Raw genomic sequence first — 22,275 nt, forward strand, 5'->3', positions numbered from 1 at the left:
AAGAACCCTAGATTTTAAAACCCTCTCCCTCATTAATCATCACAGTGAGGGAGGAACTAAAGTGAGTTCCCTCTAATGGAGCTGAGAGAGAGGGGAGGAGAGACACACAGAACAGAATACATTTTACCATTCCTTTTGCTCATTATTGGTCTATCCTCTGTGTTAAATAAATGATTATCATAAGAATTAATAATAAATATGTAATTATTTTGAAAAGTAATTGATGTGGCGATATCCTTGGTTTATTTTAACACATAAAAAACTGTAACTTCCAGTTAGAATAAGAATCCTAAAGATATTTATTTGCTTCCATAACAATTACTTGGAATTATCAGTCATATATATATGTATATATGTATATATCCAAATACCTCCTACTGTCTTTTTTTTACTCATCCACTTTCTTTCCATCTCCTTTCTTTCCTAAAAGATATGTAGATTCCTATCTATCTTTCTTCTAATCATCCTCTCTATTTCTATGGCATTCAAGTGTTTTTTTACCACTTGATTATCATTTCTCTATCACAATGATATCTATCCTATTCTCATTCAATTTTGTTATTCACATATTTTTCTTTATTCTAGGGAAAATCTATGTCTTTTATAATAGATATATTCCCTTTTCTCATATTCTGACATTTTCTTTTTGCCTTCTTCCCTTGATTAATCTTTGCATCTCCCATATTTTCCTCAGCTGTCATTTTTGTTTTTACTTTCTTTTTCTCTTCTTCCTTTTGCCTTTCTATTTTTTGTCTTCTATTTTCATGAGAGAAAATCTTTTTATTGTTTTTTTTGTCTTTCCCCATGTTTTGTAAGAATTATTTCCATTCATCAGTTACATACTTGAGATTTTTCAAGTGATGCTACTAATCACTCAGTCTTTAAAATGGGCACTTTCTTTAATAAAATGTCCTAGTCATGAATTTTTCTAGATATTTTTGCAAAAGTCATGTTACTGGTTTGCTCTCTATATGTTGATTAAATCATCAAATATGGCTCAACTGACACTATATGTAACTATATGTAAAAGCAGTTATAAAGCGATGATAATCATTTAAGCAGTAATATTCTTGGTTTATTTGAGTATATAACTACATGTTGCCTCCAGTAGGACAACAATCATTAGTATTGATTAAAAAGTAATCAAATGTATTATCTGCCTTGTGATACTTTAGGATAGATTTATATGATTGAATTCTTATATAGTTTCTTATCTTTGTTTAGAGGTTAATCAAATTGTATTATAATTTCTTCTTTATTATGCTGCCTTTATTTAGTCATTGATTAAATAATATGTGATAATTCAGAAATAAACTTGACAACACAATAAACAAAAAAGCATACTCAGGAACATTCATGTTTTAATAATCTATCTTTGTCTTTCTTTAATTATTTTTTCACTGCTGAACAAAACATCTCTGTAGAATGTTACCTGGGGTATTCATTGACTAATGCATTATTGTACTTATAAACTAATCTGGGGATGATTAATATCTATATGCTATTTCATCTCATCATTTATAAGTATTCATCACATATGCTGCAGACTAAACTCTGCAGAGGACTTGAAAAGAATTGAACAAAATGCGATGTTCTCATGTCATCTATTAGAGAAAGTAGAAACTAATGAAAAAACAAATTACTGTACATAAAGATATATTAACAATAAATAATAAAGGGAGGGATGTATGAAGCACCAATAACATATAAAGACCGAGTTCAATTTAGTGACATTTAAGAAAGTCTTTGATTAATGCTAAAGAGGTTGTTGTAAGAGTAGATAATTCTGAAATACAAAATGACACACACATTTTTAAAATCTGAAAGCAGTATTTTAAAAATTACCTTAAGTTTTTAGAATTATTTTATTGCTACCAAGAATTTGGCCTTTATGTAGCTTACTATTTTTCACATATATAAATATATATTTTCACATATATAGTTACTATAACTCACATTAGTTCAAATAATTTTCATCTGTTACCTTAGTTCACTTTGCGTTGCTATAGAAATATCTGAATCTAAGTACTTTGTAAGGAGAAAAGATTTCCAAGAGTCTGACACTGGTATCATTTGGTCTTGGTTAAGGTCTTTTGGCTACATTACCACATGGTAGTTGACATCATGGTAAAAGCATATGTGAGAGGGTGAAGTCACATAGCAAGACAAGAAGAAAGATTCAAGCCCAAGGCTTGCTCTATTTAAACAACTTACTCTCATAGGAACTAATCAGGATCCCAAGAGAACAACAGTAATTATTTCCAATAGTGATGTCACCAATGATCTCTCTTACTAGATCCTCCCTCTTCTTGTTTCTGGCACCTCAAACTGCCACCCTGGAAACCAAGCTTCCAGAATAAGCTTTGAGTCCCTTTGGGGCACACCTGAGCTGCATCTAATCAGAGCCATTGCTTATCACAGAATTTTTCTTACATAATATACAACCTTTCAATCTACTGCAATGCTGATATTGTGTAGTCTATTTTACTTTTCTATTTTTGAATAATAATTTACCACAAAATAGCAGCTTAAAGCAACAGATATTATCTTACAGTTATAGAAGGTCATAAATTCAATTGATCATTCTCACCAGCATAGTCCATCTTTTTATTAATCCAAGGTCAACTGATTAGTATCCTAATCACGAAAGTAATACCCCATCATATATTCACAAGTTAGCCTTATACAAGGTATATACACCAGAGAAATAAAATTTGGAGACTGTCTCAGAATTCCACTTAATGTAAATACTCAACTCATTCTAATTTAAATGGCAAGGCCAAATAAGTATGATATAAGGTTCTGGTTTAGGCTTAATAGCCTTCATTATATTATTAATAATCATATTCACTTTCACCTTTTTCATAAAGGTTTCGTTAAACCAAAACATATTTGCATTTTATAAGTGCATTTTGGGATACTGGAGATGGTGGCCTGCTTTTTCCTCATCTGATCTTTTCATTTTCATGTTAGATTGATTTTAAAAGTAAGTGAAATGACTATGTGTGGTCTCACCCAGTGATACAGTGGGAATCACCATCAGTTTACAATACAAAGGTTTTGGATTGGGCAAGCTTGAACCCTTGGTTACCTTTAATGCAATTAATCTTCCTCAGTATATAGAATTAATAAAAATAAAAGAAGTTCAACCTCAAACATGCAGTGGAACAGCCATGATAGACACCGTCTTTCATTTACTCAACTGCCTAATTCTTATTAGAACTTGAAGTGAATTTAGATAAAAGAATTCTTGAGATTTTACTCCTAGATACAAATTCTCATCTCACTTGTAGTAAAAGCAAAATCTTATTAAATGCCCCACATTTTTTATACTACCCTTTCCCTGCTGTGCATCTCACTTGCCTTTTACTTGTCTTCTTTACCCACATTCTGTTCTTATCAAAGTAATACTCTGTTTATTTTTAAAAATACAAAATGTAGTACCTTATTACTTTTGCATTGTCTACTAACTCTGTGGAACAGCCTTCTCTCACCATCATGTTCAATTTTTAATAAAATGCCAACTTCTTAGGAATATTTTCCAACATTACCTTTCATGTTTTTTTCTGCATAAATTTTATGATAATACAATGAGCCATGTATTTTCCTGGGGGGTGGTGGTCATATCTCTGCATTGCTACTATATAAACTTCACTAGAGAAAAGATTTCTCCCTTTTTTGTTCTCTGCTATGCAACTAAGATACACTTGACTACTGGTATATAGGTAACTTCAATATATTTTGAAATGAACAAATATGTCAAAAATAATGTAAATAAATCTGAGTTTTTTAAGACTTTGATACAAATTTTATAAAATTTCATATGTTCTTAGGCAGATAAGTAACCTCACCTCAAATACTGGCTTTTATTATCAAACAAAGCATAATTTTGAGCAATTTCAGAAGTAATACAAATGTTTTGCAAATTAACAATTCATATAAGGATCTCTAAGCATAGGGTATTTTACTAAATATAGTCTGTACTATGTCTTAATAGTATGCCTAAATAACTACAGATGCCAGATTTCTATTTCACAAATTTCCTCTTTTAAAATTATTGAATTGGCACTGTGAACCTCAATTATATGAAGTTATGAAGGTATTAAAACCTTCAAGAAATGGCAATTGAATTATATTCCAGGTGCTCTGCTAGGCAGCAGAAATTTTAAAGTGAACAAAGCATGTTTTCTACCCTTGGGTCTATATCATATTACAGATTTTTAAAGTAGTCTTATCTTGTATAAAAAACAAATGTATAAGAGCTCATTAAGATTATTATTCAGATATTATTTTACTCATTTAATCATATTTTCCATCTTCTATATTAATTATAGCTTGTTGGTTATTTTTATCTTTTATGTTCATTTCACTATCTTAATGAATTTTGCTTCTTTCTTTTCCAATTTACAACCATTCTTTTCCTTCTGTGTTGCTCATCTGTGGTTCATTGTCATCATACTCGGGTTTCATTTAAGTTGCAGGGTTGATTTAAACATTATTCTAGTGATTTATTACATTTTCTTCCACAGTGTTTCAAAATTATTCACCATTACTCTCTTTTATACTTTTTAAACCTTTACAAGTTGATTTCCAGTCACATGTGCTCATTTCTGCTTGCTCCCTCCCAAATGATCACTAAAAAGACTCTAAAGAATATAAAAAAGGTATAAACCCACAAGGACAAAGAATATGAGAGAGGAGACAATGGCGGATTGGCTGAAAAGTAAATGGAAAAGTGGTAACATATTCAGCTAGTTGAAAAGAACCAAAACCTTAAGTGCATGGTGAGAGAAATGCTGATAGAGAAGAAAACCATTTCATGGTCAGTAACTTCTAAATTGTTCAGGGTTTGGAAATACTCATTCCTGGTAAGCAAGAGGAGGGAATACAGTACAAAAAACAGGGTAATTACTTGTAAGTCTATATATGGAAGATCCAAACCCAGATCACTCCGTAAGCCCACATAGCAGATGAATGCTTCCAGGCAGAGCAAACTTTTACACTCTGGTGAAACTTAATAAGAAAAAAGTGGAAATCAAAAATACTGGAAAATGGACAATAATTAACTGAAATTAGAAGTCCTGAACATTTAGTTCCCTTTGCTCCTGGAATGGCTACATCTAGGTTAAATTCTGCAGCAGAACTCTAAAGATGCTTCTCTAAAGAAACTGATGAAGCACTACAGAAAAACCCTCTGGGTGCGAACCTGGGGTTGTCCTAGTGTTAAGTATGTGGCCCCCCCATCACTAGACCATGAAGTTGACTTATCAGCACTCTGATTGTACCTGCAGAACTAACAATCTTTCTTAAATATGAATAGGCACCAAGTGTAATAGATTGAATTATTGACAAAATATTCACTGGTCTTTCCCACCAAGCCCACTCCCAATGGGAGAATTATATATTTTATCTGAGTGACACAAAAATTTATTTAGGAGATTTGCTTTTGTAAATAAAATGTGAACATAGCAGAGCCGCTCCCCCCATGAACAAAGACTTGAATTCTTATTGGTTTCATCAATTTTATTTATCATCTTTAATTACACCAGTGATGTCTTACATAGGTAACTGAGAACATAAAGAGAGAAATTTGATAAAGGAATTTTGAGTAATTGGAGAATGTGAGATACTATATTAAAAATGCCTTTTCAACTCCCAGGTCAGTGGATAAAAGTGGAATCACACAAGAACACATCGTCTTGACATTTCAGAACATCACAACTTGAGAAATAACCCTATAAGATTCTACATAAAAACAAACCATTATCACTGGTACCACCACCACAGGTCACTTGTTTGATTAGGAATCAGGACAGAGTTTGATTTTACCATAGCAATATTCAAAGTTGGAAGATCATGACAAATCTAGTCTACTGTTCTGTATGCAGTCAAAATATAAATAAATTAACTGTGAAGGTAGAATAAACATTTCTCAGACCCATAGGTGTTCAATCTACTGGCATGTAATTGCTCTTTTATAATTGTCTTTTGTAATTGTCTTTTATAGTTTTTCTTTTTTGCTTTTCTTCAATATAAGTAGTATTTTCTCGTCATTCATTTAAACTTTCATTTATTTGAGACAATCGCTTTTTGCTACCTAGAAATTTGTCAGTTTCGTTTACCATTTTAAAAACCAACACTTAAGTAAATATTTTCCATTGTCTTTATCCTCTCTTTTGCTTATTTCTACTTTTACCTTTTCTGTTTTCTTTCCTATACTAACTTGGAGCTTAGTTTGTTCTTTTTCTAGTTTCACAAGGTTGCACTGGGGCCATCACGGCGACTCTTTTTACTGGGAGAATATTGTAGCGTGGATTTTGGGTAGTTCCATCAGCAGTTTTTAGCATGGTCAAGACTTCAAGGGGTCATTAGTGGCTGAAGCTTTAGGTGACCTCAGAAGTGAAGAGGATTTCTGAGATACCATGCTGTATTTTTCTTTTAGGGAGAAATCCCTTTTGAGGATATCTTCTTGGTCCCAAACTGCTCTGGACCAAGGCATGGGGTGATGTAATATATGCTTCCTAATCTTTCCTATGTGGCCATCCTTAGTTTTGCTTCTCTGTAGTCCAGAACTTCCCCAGGACTATTTTTTGCTATATTTTGCCAGAATGTAATTGTTTTTTTACTATCTTTGTTTCTTGTTTGTTTTAGTTTTTTCAGACCAATTTTTACATGTACCTTAGACTAGAGTCAAGCTCATAATTGTCTGCCTCAGTTTCCCTAGTGCCAGGATCAGCAGCATGTACTAGCATCTTTGGCTTTAGTCATTGTTTTTTGAACGTTGTTGAATAATGACAATGCCTAGTCTGCCCTCTTGCTGATATTGCTGCTGCTGAGATTGCACTGACTTAATACAATTTTTCTTTAAACGTTTGGTGTAATTCTCTGATGAAACCATCTGGGCCTATTTCTTTTTTTGGCAGGTTTTAAATTATGAATTTGATCTCTTTAATAGTTGTTAAGACTTCAAATTATTTTAGGTTGAATGAATTGTGGTAGTTTGTATGTATGCATGCTTCAGAAATTGGTCAATATTATCTACATTTAAAATTATCTACATTTAAAATTTATTTATGGGAAGTTGCTCATAGTATTTTCTTGTCATTTTGATTTTTGCAAGGTCTATAGATATAATTCTTATTTATATTGATATTTGTCACTTATGTCTTTTTTTTTTGTCTATTTCTCAGTCTTGTTATATACCATTAAATATTTTACTGATCTTTTCAAAGAAACAACATTGTTTCATAGTTTTTATGTTTTGTCTTTTTAATTTCATGGAACTGTATTGATATTTATTCTGTTCTTTTTTCCACAAGATTTGTATTTATTTTGCTCTTCTTTCAGCTTAAAGAAAGACATTAATTTTTAAAAAATCATTAATTTTGTCGGTACATTTTAGGTATATATAATGACATTCATTATTAGGAATTTGTACTTTTACATAGTATATCTTGGTTCTTATTTTTTCCCCATTCCCCTGCCCTCCCTTCAACCCCTCCAATGCCTCCCCATTTACAAAGACTTTGTTTCCATTTTTTCCTTTTCTCATATTTATTCCTTTCCCTTCTTTCCTTTCCTCTATGCCTCCCACTTCCCCTTGGTCTTTGCACCTTTTCTTCCTATTTCACATTATCTATTACACATTTTGATCCATATTTACACTTTCAGTTTCTCACACCAGTGAAACTATTTGATATTTACATGTCTGCCCTATTTATTTCACTTAAGAGTATGGCCTCAATGTTCATCCATTTAGCTATAAATGTCTCTAGTTTCTCATTCTTTATGGCTGAGTAGTACTCTATTTTATATTTTTTAAAAATCTTCTATATCCAGTCTCCAATTGATGGGCACTTGGGCTTTTTCCAAATTTTAGCTATTACAAACTGTGCCACTATAAACATGGGTGCACACATATTGCTGTGGTATGATTCTTTTAATTCTTTGGGGAAGATACCCAGCAGGGGAATAGCTTGGTCAAATGGGACCTCTAATCATAGTTTTTTGAGGTATCTCCATGCTGATTTCCACAGTGGCTGCACCAGTCTATACTCCCACCAAGAGTGGAGAAATGTTCCTTTTTCCCCACAGCCCCACCAGCATTTGTTGTTGGTTGATTTCTTGATAGCAGCCATTCTTTCTGGGGTGAGGTGGAATCTCAGCATTGTATTCATTTGCATCTCTTGAATGACCACAGATGTTGAACATTTTTTCATATGTTTATTTGGTGCTTTTACTTCTTTGTCTGAGAAATGTCTGTTCATTTTGGATACCACATTAAATGGTTGACCTGAGACTTCCTCTTTTCCATTGTAATCATCTAGGGCTATAAATTTTCTTTTCAATAGTGCTATAGCTGGGTCATATATTTTTGATATGTTATAGTATAGTGTATATTCAGCTCAATGTCTATTTATTTGTTCTTACTTGCCTATGGGTTCTTTTGGAGGCTCTTGTTTAATTTCCAAGGGTTTGGAAAATTTTCTTTTAGTTATTAATTTTTAGTTTGATTCTATTGTTATCAGAAAGCATACTCTGTATCATACCTAGCTAGGCCTTTAAATTTCTTGAAGCTAGTCTTATAACCATTATATGACCCATCTTAGGCTATATTAATGTTAGGTAAACTATATTAAGCAGGATTTCTTTACCTGGTGTATTTTATTAATGCTTGTGTGACATGTATTTTTCCAGTCATTTACTTTTAATTTATCAATACCAATATACTTTAGATAAGATGTTTATATTTGGATTATGTTTTTTAATTCACATCTGCTTTTTAAGTGGCATATTTGTACCATTTAAATTTAATGCAATTATTAATTATTAGGGATTACGTCTTCCACTGTATGTTAGTGTTTCTTGTTTGTTCTCTTTTTTTTTGTTTGTCTGTTTTGTTTTTCCTGTCTTAACTTGGATAAGAGGAGTATTTTCAGAACTGTGTTGTGACATATCCATAGCATTTTCAGTGTGTCATTGTATAAATTATTTTAAGTATTATATATAAATAAAATGGCAACATTTTAGAAGTTCAAGTAAAATATAGAAATTTGCTTCTTATTAAATGTCTTTATTTCCCCTGTATAATGATTATTTACGATACACTTTTACCATACTTCTAAAATCACATGTTTGTTTCAACTCTTATATAAACATGAGACAACTCAAGGAGAAGTAACATTTATTTGCCCAATTTTTTCTTTCTTTAATTTTTGCTGATTTTCTAAGAATTTTTTTTATTATTTTCTTTACGAATTTGAAATTCTTTTAATTTTTCTTTGAGACAATATTAATTTCTTCAAAATTTAAGGAAATTTTTACTGTATATGGTAATCTAGGTTGTCAATTCTTTTCTTTCAGTGCTTGAAACCTACTCTATATTTCCTTGATCCACTATGATTTCATATCACATATGCATTAAAGTTCAGATTGATTGCCTCAAAGTGTAATCACAAAATATAGTGAATGTTTAAATCAAAAATTAGTGTAACAGGGGCCGGGGATTTAGCTTAGTGGTTCTGTCGCCTGCCTTGCAAATGCAAGGACCAGAATTTGATCCCTGGTACCAAAAAAAAAAAAAAAAAAAAAAATAGTGTAGTAAAAGACACATTGCAGTTCAACTCCCTTGAAACTCTTTTCCTTGCTTGAAGCACACATATCCCATCATTCTAATCACTTTTTGAAGTTCTAGGGATATACTTTCTTTCTTTTTTAATTAATTCTATTGGTACATTTTAGGTATACAATATTATAACATTCATCATTGGAAATTTGCACCTTTACATAATCTCTCTTGATTCTTATTTTTTCCCCCTTCCCCTGCCCTAACTTCAACCCCACCATCCCTCCATGTTTACAAAGACTTTGTTTTCATTTTTTTATTTTCTCATATTAATTCCATTCCCTTCTTTCCTTTCCCCTACCACTCACATATCCCCTTCCTCTTTGTCCTTATTCTTCCTATTTCACATTATCTATTATAACTTTTACTCCTTATTTACACATTCAGTTTCACACGTTTGTCCTATTTATTTCACTTGAGTATCACCTCAATGTGCATCCATTGAGCTATAAATGTCTCTAATTTCTCATTTTTATGGCTGAGTAGTACTCCATTTTATAAAAAAAAAACACATCTTCTTTATAAAGTCTCCAGTAGATGGACAATAGGGCTGCTTCCACGTTTTATATACTACAAATTGTGCTGCTATGAGCATGAGTGCACATATATCACTGTGGTATGATTCTTTTAATTCTTTGAGGAAGATTCCCAGCAGGGGAATAGCTGGGCCCTAGTTCTCTGAGGTAGGTCCATACTGATTTCCACAGTGGTTGCACCAGTCTACACTCCTACCAGCAGTGGATCAATGTTCCTCTTTCCCAGCAGCCCCACCAGCATTTGTTATTGGCTGATTTCATGATAGCAGCCATTCTTTCTGGAGTGAAGTGGAATCTTAGCCTTGTTTTCATCTGCATCTCTTGAATGGCCAGTGATTTTGAACAGTTTTTCATATGTTTATTTGCTATTTCTACTTCATCTGAGAAATGTCCATTTCAGATGCCCATTTTTGGATTGGGTCTTTAAATTTGGGAGCTCTGATTTTTTTAAGTTCTTTATATATTCTAGATAGTAGACCTTTGTCTGAGGGACAGCAGGTGAAGATTTTTTCCCACATTATGGGTTGTCTCTTCACACTGTTGGTGGTCTCTCTTGCTGTGTAGAAGCTTTTATGTAAGAAGAGATCCCACTTGTTGATTGTTTGTGCTAGTTCACTGGCAACTGAGGTTTTGTTCATAAAATCTTTTCCTACACTAATGTCTTCAATAGTTCTACCTAACCTCTGTTCCAGCTGGTTCAGCGTTTCTGTTTTGATATTTAGATATTTAATCCATTTCAATTTTAGTTTAGTGCATGGCGAGAGATACAGATCTAGTTTTAATCTTTGGCAAGTTGAAACCCAATTTTTCCAGCACCATTTATTAAAGAGGCTATCTTTACTCAAGTGAGGGTGTTTAGCTCCTTTGTCAAAGATGAGGTGGCTGAGTGTGTCTGGAGTTGTTTCTGCATCTTCTCATCTGTTCCACTGGTCCTCAGGTCTGTTTCTTTGCCAATACCATGCTGTTTTTATCACAGTAGCTTTGCAGTATAGTTTCAAGTTGGGGATTATGATACCCCCTGCCATGTCTCTTTTGCCTAGGATTGCTTTTGCTGTGCTAGGTCTCTTCTTGTTCCAAATGAATTTTTGGATTGTTTTCTCAAGGTCCATGAAGTATGCTGCTGGGATTTCAATTGGGATTGCATTAACTCTATATAGCAGTTTTAGAAGTATAGCCATTTTCACTATGTTGATTCTTCCTACCCAGAAGCAAGGGATGACTTTTCATTTTCTTATATCTTCAATCTCTCTTTTCAGAGTGCTATGGTTTTAAGAGAAGAGGTCTTTGATTTCTTTTGTTAGGTTGATTCCTAGGTATTTCTGTTTTTCTGGATGGTTTGTGAAAAGAATTATTTGCTCTATTTTTCTCTCACTGGTCTGTTGTTCGTGTAGAGGAAATCTATTGATTTTTGTGTGTTGACCTTGTATCCAGCTACTCTACTGAATTTGGTTATTAAGTCTAGAAGACTTTTGGTGGCCTTCTTGGGGTCTTCTATATACAGTATCATGTCTTCTGCAAATAATGATAATTTGAACTCTTCATTTCCTATCTTTATTCCTTTTATTTCTTTCTCTTGTCTAATTGTTGTGGCTAATATCTCCAAAACTATTGGTGATAGTGGACACCCTTGTCTTGTTCCTGATTTTAGTATGAAGGATTTCAGTTTTTGGCCATTTAGTATGATATTGGCTGTTGGTTTTTCATAGATGGATTTTGTCAGATTGAGGTAGGGACCATCTACTCCAAATTTTTTCTAGGGTTTTTATCATAAATGTGTGTTGGATTTTGTCAAATGCCTTTTCTGCATCTATTGAGATGATCATATGGTTTTTGTCCTTGGCTCTATTGATATAGTGTATTGCATGTATTGATTTGCATGTGTTGAAACATCCCTGCATCCCTAGGATGAATCCCACTTGGTCAGGGTGTATGATATTCTTGATGATCTTCTATATTCTGTTTGCCAGTATCTTAAGGATTTTTGCATCTATATTCATTAGTGAGATTAGCCTATAGATCTCTTTTTCAGTTGAGTCTTTCTATGCTTTGGGAATCAAGGTGATGCTTACTTCCAGTAATGAATTTGGAAGTGTTGTTTCCCTCTCAATTTCATTGAAGAGTTTAAATAGTAGTGGCAATAGTTCCTCTCTAAATGTCTTGTAAAATTCAGGAGTGAAGCTCCTGAATCAGGACCCAGGCTTTTTTTAGTTGGTAAGTTTTAATTAAGTTTTCAATTTCATTGATTGATATTGGGTTATTTAGAATTTTTGGGTCTTAGTTCAACTTTGGTAATTCATACTTGTCTAGGAATCTGTCCATTTCTTCTGTGCTTTCCATCTTATTGGAATATAGATTCCCGAAGTAGATATTAATGATCTGCTGGATTTCTGCTGGGTCCTTTGTAATTTCATCCTTTTCATTTCTAATTGCATGGATTTGAGCCTTTTTTTCCTTTTTCTGATAAGGTTGGCTAAGGGTTTGTCAATTTTGTTTATTCTTTCAAAGAACCAACTCTTGGCCTCATTGGTTTTTTTAGTTGTTCTCTTAATCTCTATTGCATTGATTTCTTCCATGATCTTTATAATTTCCTCCCTTGTATGAGCTTTGGGGTTGTCCTGCTCTTCTTTTTCTAGAAGCTTGAGGTTCAGCATCAGGTTGTTTAATTGGTCTCATTCTGTTTTCCTAATATGCGTATTCACTGCTATGAATTTCCCTCATAAGACAGCTTTCATTACATCCCCTAGATTCTGATATGCTGTATTGTCATTGTCATTTAATTGTAGGAACTGTCTGATTTTTTCTTTAATTTCCTCTGTGACCCATTGGTTATTTAGAAGTGTATTGTTCAGTTTCCATGTTTTTATTAAATTCTTGGGGTTTCTTTTACTATTGATCTCCAATTTCATCACACTATGGTCTGATAATATATAGGGGATAACTTCAAGTCTTTGCACTTTGTTTGACATGTTCTATGGGAAAGTATGTGACCTATTTTGGAGAATGAACCAGCTGAAAAGAATATGTATTTTGATTGTTTGGTAGAACACTGTAAACATCCGTTAAGTTCATTTGTTCAAGAGTTTGTGTTCTAGAATTTCATTGCTTATTTTTTGTCTAGTTGATCTATTTGTGACAGTGGGGTATTGACATCCCCTACTACTATTGTATTAGAGCTTATATGATTTTTCATGTCCATTAGATTTGTTTTATATAGTTGGGCATACTAGTGTTTGGTGCATATATATTAATGATTGTCATCTCTTTCTCTTGGATTCTTCCCTTTACAAGGATGTAGTATCCTTCTTTATCTGTCTTAATCAGTGTGGGTTTGAAATCCATTTGGTCTGCAAAGAGGATAGCTACTCCTGCTTTTTTTCAGGTTCCTGTCACATGGAGTATTATTTTCTACCCTTTAACTTTCAGTCTATGAGTTTCTTTTTGAATTAAGTATGTTTCTTGAATTCAGCATATTGTTGGATCTTGCTTCTTGATCCCATTCTGCCAGTCTATTTCTTTTGATTGGTGAATTTTGACCATTAACATTGATGTTTATAACTGATATATATTGACGTATCATTGTTATGACTTTTTCTTTTTGTTGGATTCTCCTCTTTGTGTTTACTTTCTTGTCATGCCCAGTGAATTAATTCTGCTGGGCTTCCTAGAGTTTGTCAAAACCATTGTCGTTTCCTAGGAAATTGTTTAAAATTTTTTGGAGTGCTGGTTTGGTATTCATGAAGTTCCTAAGGTGCTCTTTGTCATGAAAGTATCTTGTTTCTCCATCAATTTTGAAAGATAGTTTTTCAGGGTACATCAATTTGTGTTGGAGGCTGTTTTCTTTTTGGGCTTGAAATACATTACTCCAAGCTTTTTCTGGCTTGAGGGTTTGTGTTGAGAAGTGTGCTGTGATTCTGATGGGCTTTCCTTTGTATGTGATTTGTTTCTTTTCTCTAACTGCTTGTAGAATTTTGTTCTTCTGTTGGGTTTCTGGAATCTTAACTATTATATGCCTATGTGTAGATTTTTTTTGATCAAGGCTAGTTGGAGTCCTATATGCCTCATTTATCTGTATGTCAAGTTCTTTCCCCCTGCTTGGGAAGTTTTCTGCCATCACTGCTGTGAACAGTTGTTGTTTTTTTTTATGTCATCTGCACACTCTCATTTCTTCATTGACTCTGATCAGTCTGATGTTATTCTTCTTTGCATCACCTAGCAACTGCTGGATTTATTTCTTGTGGTCCCTTACTATTTTAAGGAAATTTTTCTTTTCCTAGTCACTAGTTGCAATCTTATTTCCTATATCTGAAATTCTGTTCTCACATTGGCTCATTCTGCTGTGTAAACTTACAATGGAGTTTTTAGTCTCCTGGAAATCTGTTTGTATCTGTTTTATGGATTCCATTTGTTTCCTATGTTGGGATTCCATCATGTTCCTCAGCTCCTCTATTTTTTTTATCTGTGTCCTCTCTAGATTTATTAATCATGTCTTACACAATGGGCATAATCTCTGCTGTTATCTGAGAAATTATTTCTGATTTCATTTTTTCTAGATCCTCTTTTATTGCCAGTTCAGGGAGTCCAGGTGGTTGAGTATCAGATTGTTCCATCACATTTCCCTTTGGGGTTGCTTTAGGTGATCTGAAAGTCTGATTTTGAGACTTGTTTACGTGTCTTCTCATTTCAAGGGAGGCAGGTGGCATTGTGCTGCTGGTACCTGGCACTGCTCCTCAGAGTTGAGGGCGGTGGTATGGTGTTCCATAAGGCTCTTCCTCTAGAAGTGTTCTTTCTAGAGTTTCTTTAGTTGCATTGTCATGGTTGTTTTCATGTCCTGAATCAATTCAAAATGTTTTGCATGGTCATTTTGACTTTAAGAAGAGCCAGAATTCATAAGGTGCCAGTTCTGGTAAATAAAGGGCACTAATTTTCTTTAAACATTTGCAATATTTGTTTGCTTAAATTGGAAAATACTAATATTTTTTAATTGAATTAAATCTTGAGCTACCTTTAATTTTTTTATTTTATTTAATTGCTTTCATTAAGTTTATTGGTACATTTTAGGTATTCAATAAGATGACATGCATCATTGGGAATTTGTACCTTTATATGATATATCCTGGTTCTTATTTTTTCCCTATTCCCCTGCCCTGCCTTCAACTCCTCTGCCCCTCCCTATTTACAAAGTCTTTGTTTCCGTTTTTTCCTTTTCTCATATATTTTTCCTTTCCTTTCTTTTCTTTCCCCTACTCCTACCCCCATGGATGCACATTGAGGCAATACTCTTAAATGAAATACATAAGTCCCACATGTGTAAATACCAAATAGTTTCTCTGGTATGAGAAACTGAAAGTGTAAATGAGGACCAAAATGTATAATAGATCATGTGAAATAGGTCAAAAATGTTAATTTTAAAATTTTGAGACAGACTCTTTCTACATTGCCAAGGCTTGGCTTGAAATTGTGATTCTCCTTCCTCAGCCTCATGGAGCCCTAGGATTATGGGCATGTGTCATCAGGCCAGGATTAGATGGGTAAATTCTTAAGTTTATCTCATCTGGAGTTCACTTAGCTTCTTGAATTTGTAAATGCATCTCTCCCCAAATTTGGAAAGTTCTCTGCCATTTTTTTGTCTTTAAGCAATATTTTAAGCCTGCTCTTTTGCTTCTTCTAATGCTCTGTTGACATGAATGTTGAATATTTTTTATGATAGTTATTGTGGTCACTGAGGGACTGTTTTTGTCTGTATTTGTTTTTCTGTTTAACTTCACTCTGTTATTTAGATTAAATATTGGGTCATTCTCCTTTCAAATTCCCCAGTTGTTTCCTTTGTACCTGCTATTCTGCTTTTAGGCTTTTACATTGAGTTTATTTCTATTATATTTTCAATTCTAAAATATACATTTAATTTCTTCATATTTTCTACTTTTTTGCTGATACTTTTTATTAACTATATAATTGATCTTTGAATCACTCTTAAAATATCTATCACATAGCTCTAACCATCTCTAATTTTTAGAGTTGGTATCCATTTGTTGTCCTTTCATGTATATTGATATATTCCTTGTTCTTTTTTTTTTTTTTTTTTTGGTACTGGGGATTGAACTCGGGTCCTTGCACTTGCGCAGCAGGTTGCGAGACTACTGAGCTAAATCCCCGGCCCTTTTCTTGTTCTTTGTATGACTTTTTTGCTTAAAAATTAGCATTTTCATTCCATTTTAAAATATTTCAGACACTCCTCCAGCAAAGGAAAGAAAGATACTGCCTCATTCATATCAGGTAGAAGTAGAGGCTAATGTTCACATTTAGCCATTGTTGGTGCTGTACTTGATGAGAAAAGGGGCTTCTCCTTACTGCTGGGCAAGGATAGGAAAAACCCTGTGTTAGAATCACCTTGTTTAGAAAGGGTAGTACTTTGTTATTACTGCTGCCCATGTGACATTTACTGATAGCATAGTGGTGTGCCTTCCTGCTACTCACCGGTGGCAAGTAGCCTGTATCTCCACTCGCCTTCCTCCAACATGACCCTAACAGGGAAGGCTGTATATGTTCCGACATTGCTGGAAATGAATTCCCTGTCTCCCAACTCTGGCCTGTTATGTCCTGATGAAGATGGATGTCTTTGTTCCCACTCTGACTTTGTTGATGGGAGTGGGAGAGGAGCCACAGAATTTTTCTGTAATATTTGGCTGCATTAGAGAAGTTATCTAAAATTTTATGATTTTAGAAAGGACCCTGTCCCTTTCCTGATCTTTCAGTTAAATATAGATTTTTTGTTTGCTACAATTTATTTGTCTGTACCAATTGGCATTCTCAATTTGCCAACATCACCATATTGTTCCTTAGGTCCCAAGATCCATAGTCATTCTACCTTCTTCTCTTACCTGTCAAAATGCATTTTTATGCTAAGGATGTCATAACAAAATAACAAAGACCAGCTGACTTAAACAATGTGCATTTATGTCTTATAGTTTGGGAGACTAGAGTCCTAGATCAGGTTTCAGCAGGTTTGGTTTCTCCTGAAGTCTCTCTCTTTGGCTTTCAGAAGACCTTTTTTTAAAAACTAAAAGTGTAAATAAGGATCAAAATGTATAATTGATATTGTGCAATAGGAAGAAAAGGCCTAAAAGAGTAGGGGAAGTATGAGGGGTAGGGGAAAGGAAAGAAGGGAAAATAAAAAATATGAGAAAAGGAAAAAATGGAAACAAAGTCTTTGTAAATAGGAAAGGGTAGAAGGGGTGAAGGAAGGGCAGGGGAATGGGGAAAAAATAAGAACCAAGATACATAATGTAAAGGTACAGGATCCCAATGATGAATGTAACTGTATTGTATACCTAAAATGTACCAATAAATTTAATGGAAAAAAAAGTATCCTCACACAATGGCCTTTTCTCTGAAGGTATACATTTCTGATCTCTCTTCCTCTTCTTTAAATGACATCAATCATAGGTGCTCACTATAGCAATTTCATTACCTTAATTATATCTTTAAAAGCCCTATTACCAAGTGCTATCACATTGGGAGATAAGGTCTCAATATATGAATTAGAAGGACATAATTCAGTTCATTAAATTCTGCTCCCTGAAATCCCAAAATTTGTATCTTTCTCACATTCAAAATGCATTCATTACCATTTTAACATCCCAGTTCTACCTATCCCAGCATCAGCTTCAACTCCATCGTCTCATCTAAATATCATCTAAATCACATATGGTTTAGACTTGAAGATGATGCATCCTGAAAGAAAATTCCTCTCTATTTGTGAGCCAGGGAAATCAGGAAGGAAATGGGGAAGCTATTGTACTGTCTTCTCTTTTATGGAATAATGTACCATGTGTGTAAACTAAGCTATAACCTTGGTTCATATTCCAGCCTCAGAAAAGTTTTATTAATTCTACATGTCAACAAGATCTTTTCTGAATTCCTGGTGAAAAGTTGATAGCATTCAAAGAGTAAGGAAAGAGATTTGTGGTTTAAATTTTCATTTTTTTTTTCCAGCGCAGCTAGTGCTAGAACATGCTTGGAAAATACGTTGTTTTCTTTTGTGAGAGACAGTTTTGAAAGCTCAAATTTTCAATATGTTGACATATTTCTAAATCCTAGTTCTTAAGTGTAAGAAATTAAATACTCCTGGGTTGTAGATTTTCACAGTGCATTTGGATGAAGGATTTTCCCTCTAAAGTGAGCTCCAGCTATATAACTCCATTCAGCTTCCTGAAAATTATGTTTGCCTGATACCTCGTGACTCTCCACTTTTTATACAACTTATTTCTGTGGCTCTAGTGGCACATTTCCTCTTCACTACAAATAGTAAGTTTTCTTTCACAACTTTGAATCTGATATCTTATAAAAGACATAGGTTAAACCTTCTGCTGTGATATGAAAAATTTCCTTGTACAAAATAGGACATCTTATCTATTATGTCAGACATGACCGTATTTTCATTTGTTTCAAAACTGATGAGTATTGATTCCAAGGCACTATGACCTCAGAACCCTGGTATCATGTTCTCTTATTAAATTTTCATACCTTTTCTCTTAGACCATGTTACTTCTGGCTGTTATTGTAGAGATATCTGACTTCTTAAATGGTCTTAGAGCAATTGGCATGATGGAGCTCTCTAATTAACTGGGTCAGTCATTTCTATTATATCCCAAACCACCAATATACAGTGTTGACCTTTATCTTTGATTGAAGAGTAGGATGGGGAGACTAAAATTCTGCTGATTTTTGTACTTGGTAAGTAGCTATCACTTATATAACAATACACCTAGGAATTTATTTCTTGAGTTGTTATTTTGGTAAAATATCCCACTTTCAATTCAGTATTATAATCTCTTGGAGTCCAGAAACTCACTTTCATCATTGTCATTGTTTTGTTTATATTTTTTAGAGAATCATAATTCCTGGTGGCTATTTCAATACCCAGTATTTCTATTTTACTCATTTTTCTAGATGCTTGAAATAGATAAAATGCGTTGCATTTTGAAAGTATTATGCATGATTTATATGAGAATAGCACTCCCTCAGTTCTGACTCCCCTACAAGTAGTCCAATCTAGCTTTCAGCAAGGCAAGCAGAGACAATGCTATATGTTAAGAGCTGGGGTTCATCAGCATAAATTGCTTTTGGGATGCTCCTCAGTATGCTTGATACTGTATTTGATGTTATGATTTGTAGCAAACAACAGAGACACTCAACAATTTAGCTGTCTGTGCTTGCTTATTGCCACAAGGGAGCTGAGGGGTTTTTAGATAAACTATGTATGATTTCCTTACATCAGATGTTATTTAAGCACTACACATGACAGGCAAGAACATTGAAGGGAAACCAAACGTATCAGTTGATATTTGCAAACTCAAACTGAGTCAGATCCAGGTTGTGGCCTGCTAAGGCAGAACTGCAGTATATGCCACAGAATGAACCAGGGGGTGGAAGAGGGAAGAGAGACAAAAACAAATGTGTGGTGGGTTCACTTTCATAGTGATTTTGCTACTGGCAAAGGATGAGGCAAGAAAATCATTAAGATCTTATAGAAGAGAATGCAAACGTTGATGTTACAAAATGAGGTATAGATTCCAAACCACACTCAGGTATAGCCTAGAATTTAAGCATATGAAAATTAAAACAAAATTATGATTCATCACTGAAAAAAATTTGGTCGTGAAGATATTGATTCTATCAAGAAAAAAAACAGCACTAGTATTTGCATATGTATCTGAGTCATATATGTGGTAATTATCAAAAAGTGCATATAAATATAATATCTCATTAAAGGTCCTTAAAATGTAAATGCCTAAATGAAAATGGAAATATCAGTTGATTACCTTGGGTATTTCCATCTAAGTTAAAACTTTGCATTTCCATGATAAAACTGTCATACAATTACATATTTTTTTCACAATCTTTGTTGGGAGCAATGCTACATAATTCTAGGGAAAAATCATTTGGTTAGCCTAGTTCTCTTGCCTACAGCCCAGCGACAGAATAACTCCAGTTTGGCCTCCAGTCACAACTGAGACTTCAGTGATCCAGTGATGCTGTGATTCTCCAGGACAAGAAACATCCTGGGAGAACAAACATCTGCTCAGTTTCTTGTTCTTGGACTGTTAACATCTTGTTTACCCGAGATGTACTGAACTCTCTGCAAGCCTTTTGTTACACCTTGTTTATCCCAATGTGAACTATTGAACTCTCTGCAAGTCATTTGTTACATTTGTTTCTCCTGATGTACTGAATTCTCTGCAAGTCATTTGCTACAATGTACTGAATAAAAGGTGTGGTAAACTGGGGGCTTTTGTCTTTGCCGCCCAGAGCAACACTGATCAGACCCAAAGCTCAGCTTCTTCTCAGTCTCATTTTTCTACCTTTCCTGTAATTCGCCGTGTGCTGCCGTGGCTCGCAGGAGACCACGACTCACTGCAGAGGTTCTGGTAACGTCCCCTTCCCCTGTCCCCTACAAATCTTAATATATATTTAAGTTTTTGTTGGCTATAGGGTCCTTGTACTCTATGATTTTTTTCATGCTTCTTGACATAATGTTTTCACGTAAGAGACAAGGATGGGTAGAAATTCAGGGTTATTCGCTCAATCCACTTATTATGAAGTACTGCATCACTTTCTGTTCCCTATAAAATGTCTTCTTTTACTTTGTTTTGTAGTCATATAGCTCTTTCAATAAATAGATTTTTTCTTTCTTTTCAGATTTTTGAGACAGGCCCTCACTATGTAGTTCAAGCTGGCCTTGAACTCATGGAAATCCTCCTGCCTCAGCCTCCTGAGTACTGGGATTACAGGCATGTACCACCACACCCAACCTGCATATATCCTTTTGAGCATCCAATAAAGGGGTAGGGTTTCAAATTATAAAGCCATTTAATTTACACGTCTGCATTTTAGTACTTGATACTCTGCTTTGTAGATTTGTATCTTTCTCTTATCCCAGCAGAAAGTAAGTCCACTGAGTAACAGACCTTACCTTTGCACCCCTGGAATACTGCATATTGCCTGATGTATAACAGTTACTTAATATATACAGTACTTTGAAATTGTGGCTTTGTAAATGTCTTCATATTTATAATTAGTACTTTATTTTTTCACATTTAATTATTGAAACTTAGTTTTCAGATTTTGACTTTTTTAATCTTAAAAATGTTATTTACATTTTAATGAATAATCTCTAATATATATTAATAAATTCAAATTTTATTACACAAGATCTTTTTCATAAAATTAAGCAGAATATTATTACCTATAAGAAACTGGACCACAGTCTGCATCCCTGAGTCTCTCTTTGTCTGTATGGCAGAGCAGACTTTTTCCTTCCCTGTTTACTCTTCTCTTCCTGAGGCCTAGCATGTACCACTGGCAATGGGAAGAGCATGTGGCAATGTGACTGAACGCTAAAGCAGAGACTGAGATCCTTTACGACACTAACACATGAAAAAAACAGAATTTCAGTGTGAAAAGTGTGCTTGTACATATTCCACTGGTAGGAGCTGGTGCAGCCCCGATCTCATCTGGAGTAGGACACAGCCGAATAGCTCAGAACCTGTGCCACAGGTGCAGAAGTAGAGAAATGATCCCGAGGAAAGGGCACAGGTGTCTGTCATGGAGGGAAAAGAAAAGACAAAAGGGTCTGAAGGAGAAAGTATGTTTATTGGCAGAAAGAAGGTGATTCGCCTTTTATTGAAAGGGTGGCCATGTACTGCAACTTGGTGTGCCAGATGGAATCTTTTACCCCATTAAGGGATTGGAGGCACTTTAAAATCAGCGCTTCCATTCGACGTCTGCTATGTCAGGTGCTGCACTCCTTTGAACCTGAGCTATGGATACATACCATATATAAATTTAAATTTTGGATGGTGAAAGTGAAAGAAAGAAGAGTAACAATGCTTTGTGATACATATACATTATTTCTGGCCAGTGTGAATAACTCATAGGCAGCCTGGACATCATGAAAATAACTTCTATGAAAAAGAGTTTTCAACCCCTCCAGTAAAATTAATTGTAAAAAAAGTTTTCAATTTCTTTTACTCCTCCATAGCTTATTAGATGACACAAAATATTTAGAGATTATAGAATACACAGAAAGTAATAAGGTAGCAAAGCTCAGAATAG

General features: G+C 34.1%; 1 protein-coding gene across 1 annotated transcript in view; it reads left to right on the top strand.

Moving 5' to 3' along the window:
- LOC110347761 (uncharacterized) overlaps positions 1-21,021 on the top strand; it is a 92,255-nt gene extending 71,234 nt beyond the window's left edge. Inside the window, exon 4 of the mRNA XM_087183535.1 lies at positions 20,860-21,021. Within this exon, the coding sequence (XP_087039661.1) occupies positions 20,860-21,009 (150 nt within the window). The 3' untranslated portion in view covers positions 21,010-21,021. The remainder of the gene's footprint in view (positions 1-20,859) is intronic.
- Positions 21,022-22,275: the final 1,254 nt, after the last annotated feature.

The sequence above is a fragment of the Heterocephalus glaber genome, unplaced genomic scaffold, assembly GCF_053883595.1.
Source record: "Heterocephalus glaber isolate CG9 unplaced genomic scaffold, H.glaber_assembly_v1.0 deba00001481, whole genome shotgun sequence".
Taxonomy (NCBI): domain Eukaryota; kingdom Metazoa; phylum Chordata; class Mammalia; order Rodentia; family Bathyergidae; genus Heterocephalus; species Heterocephalus glaber.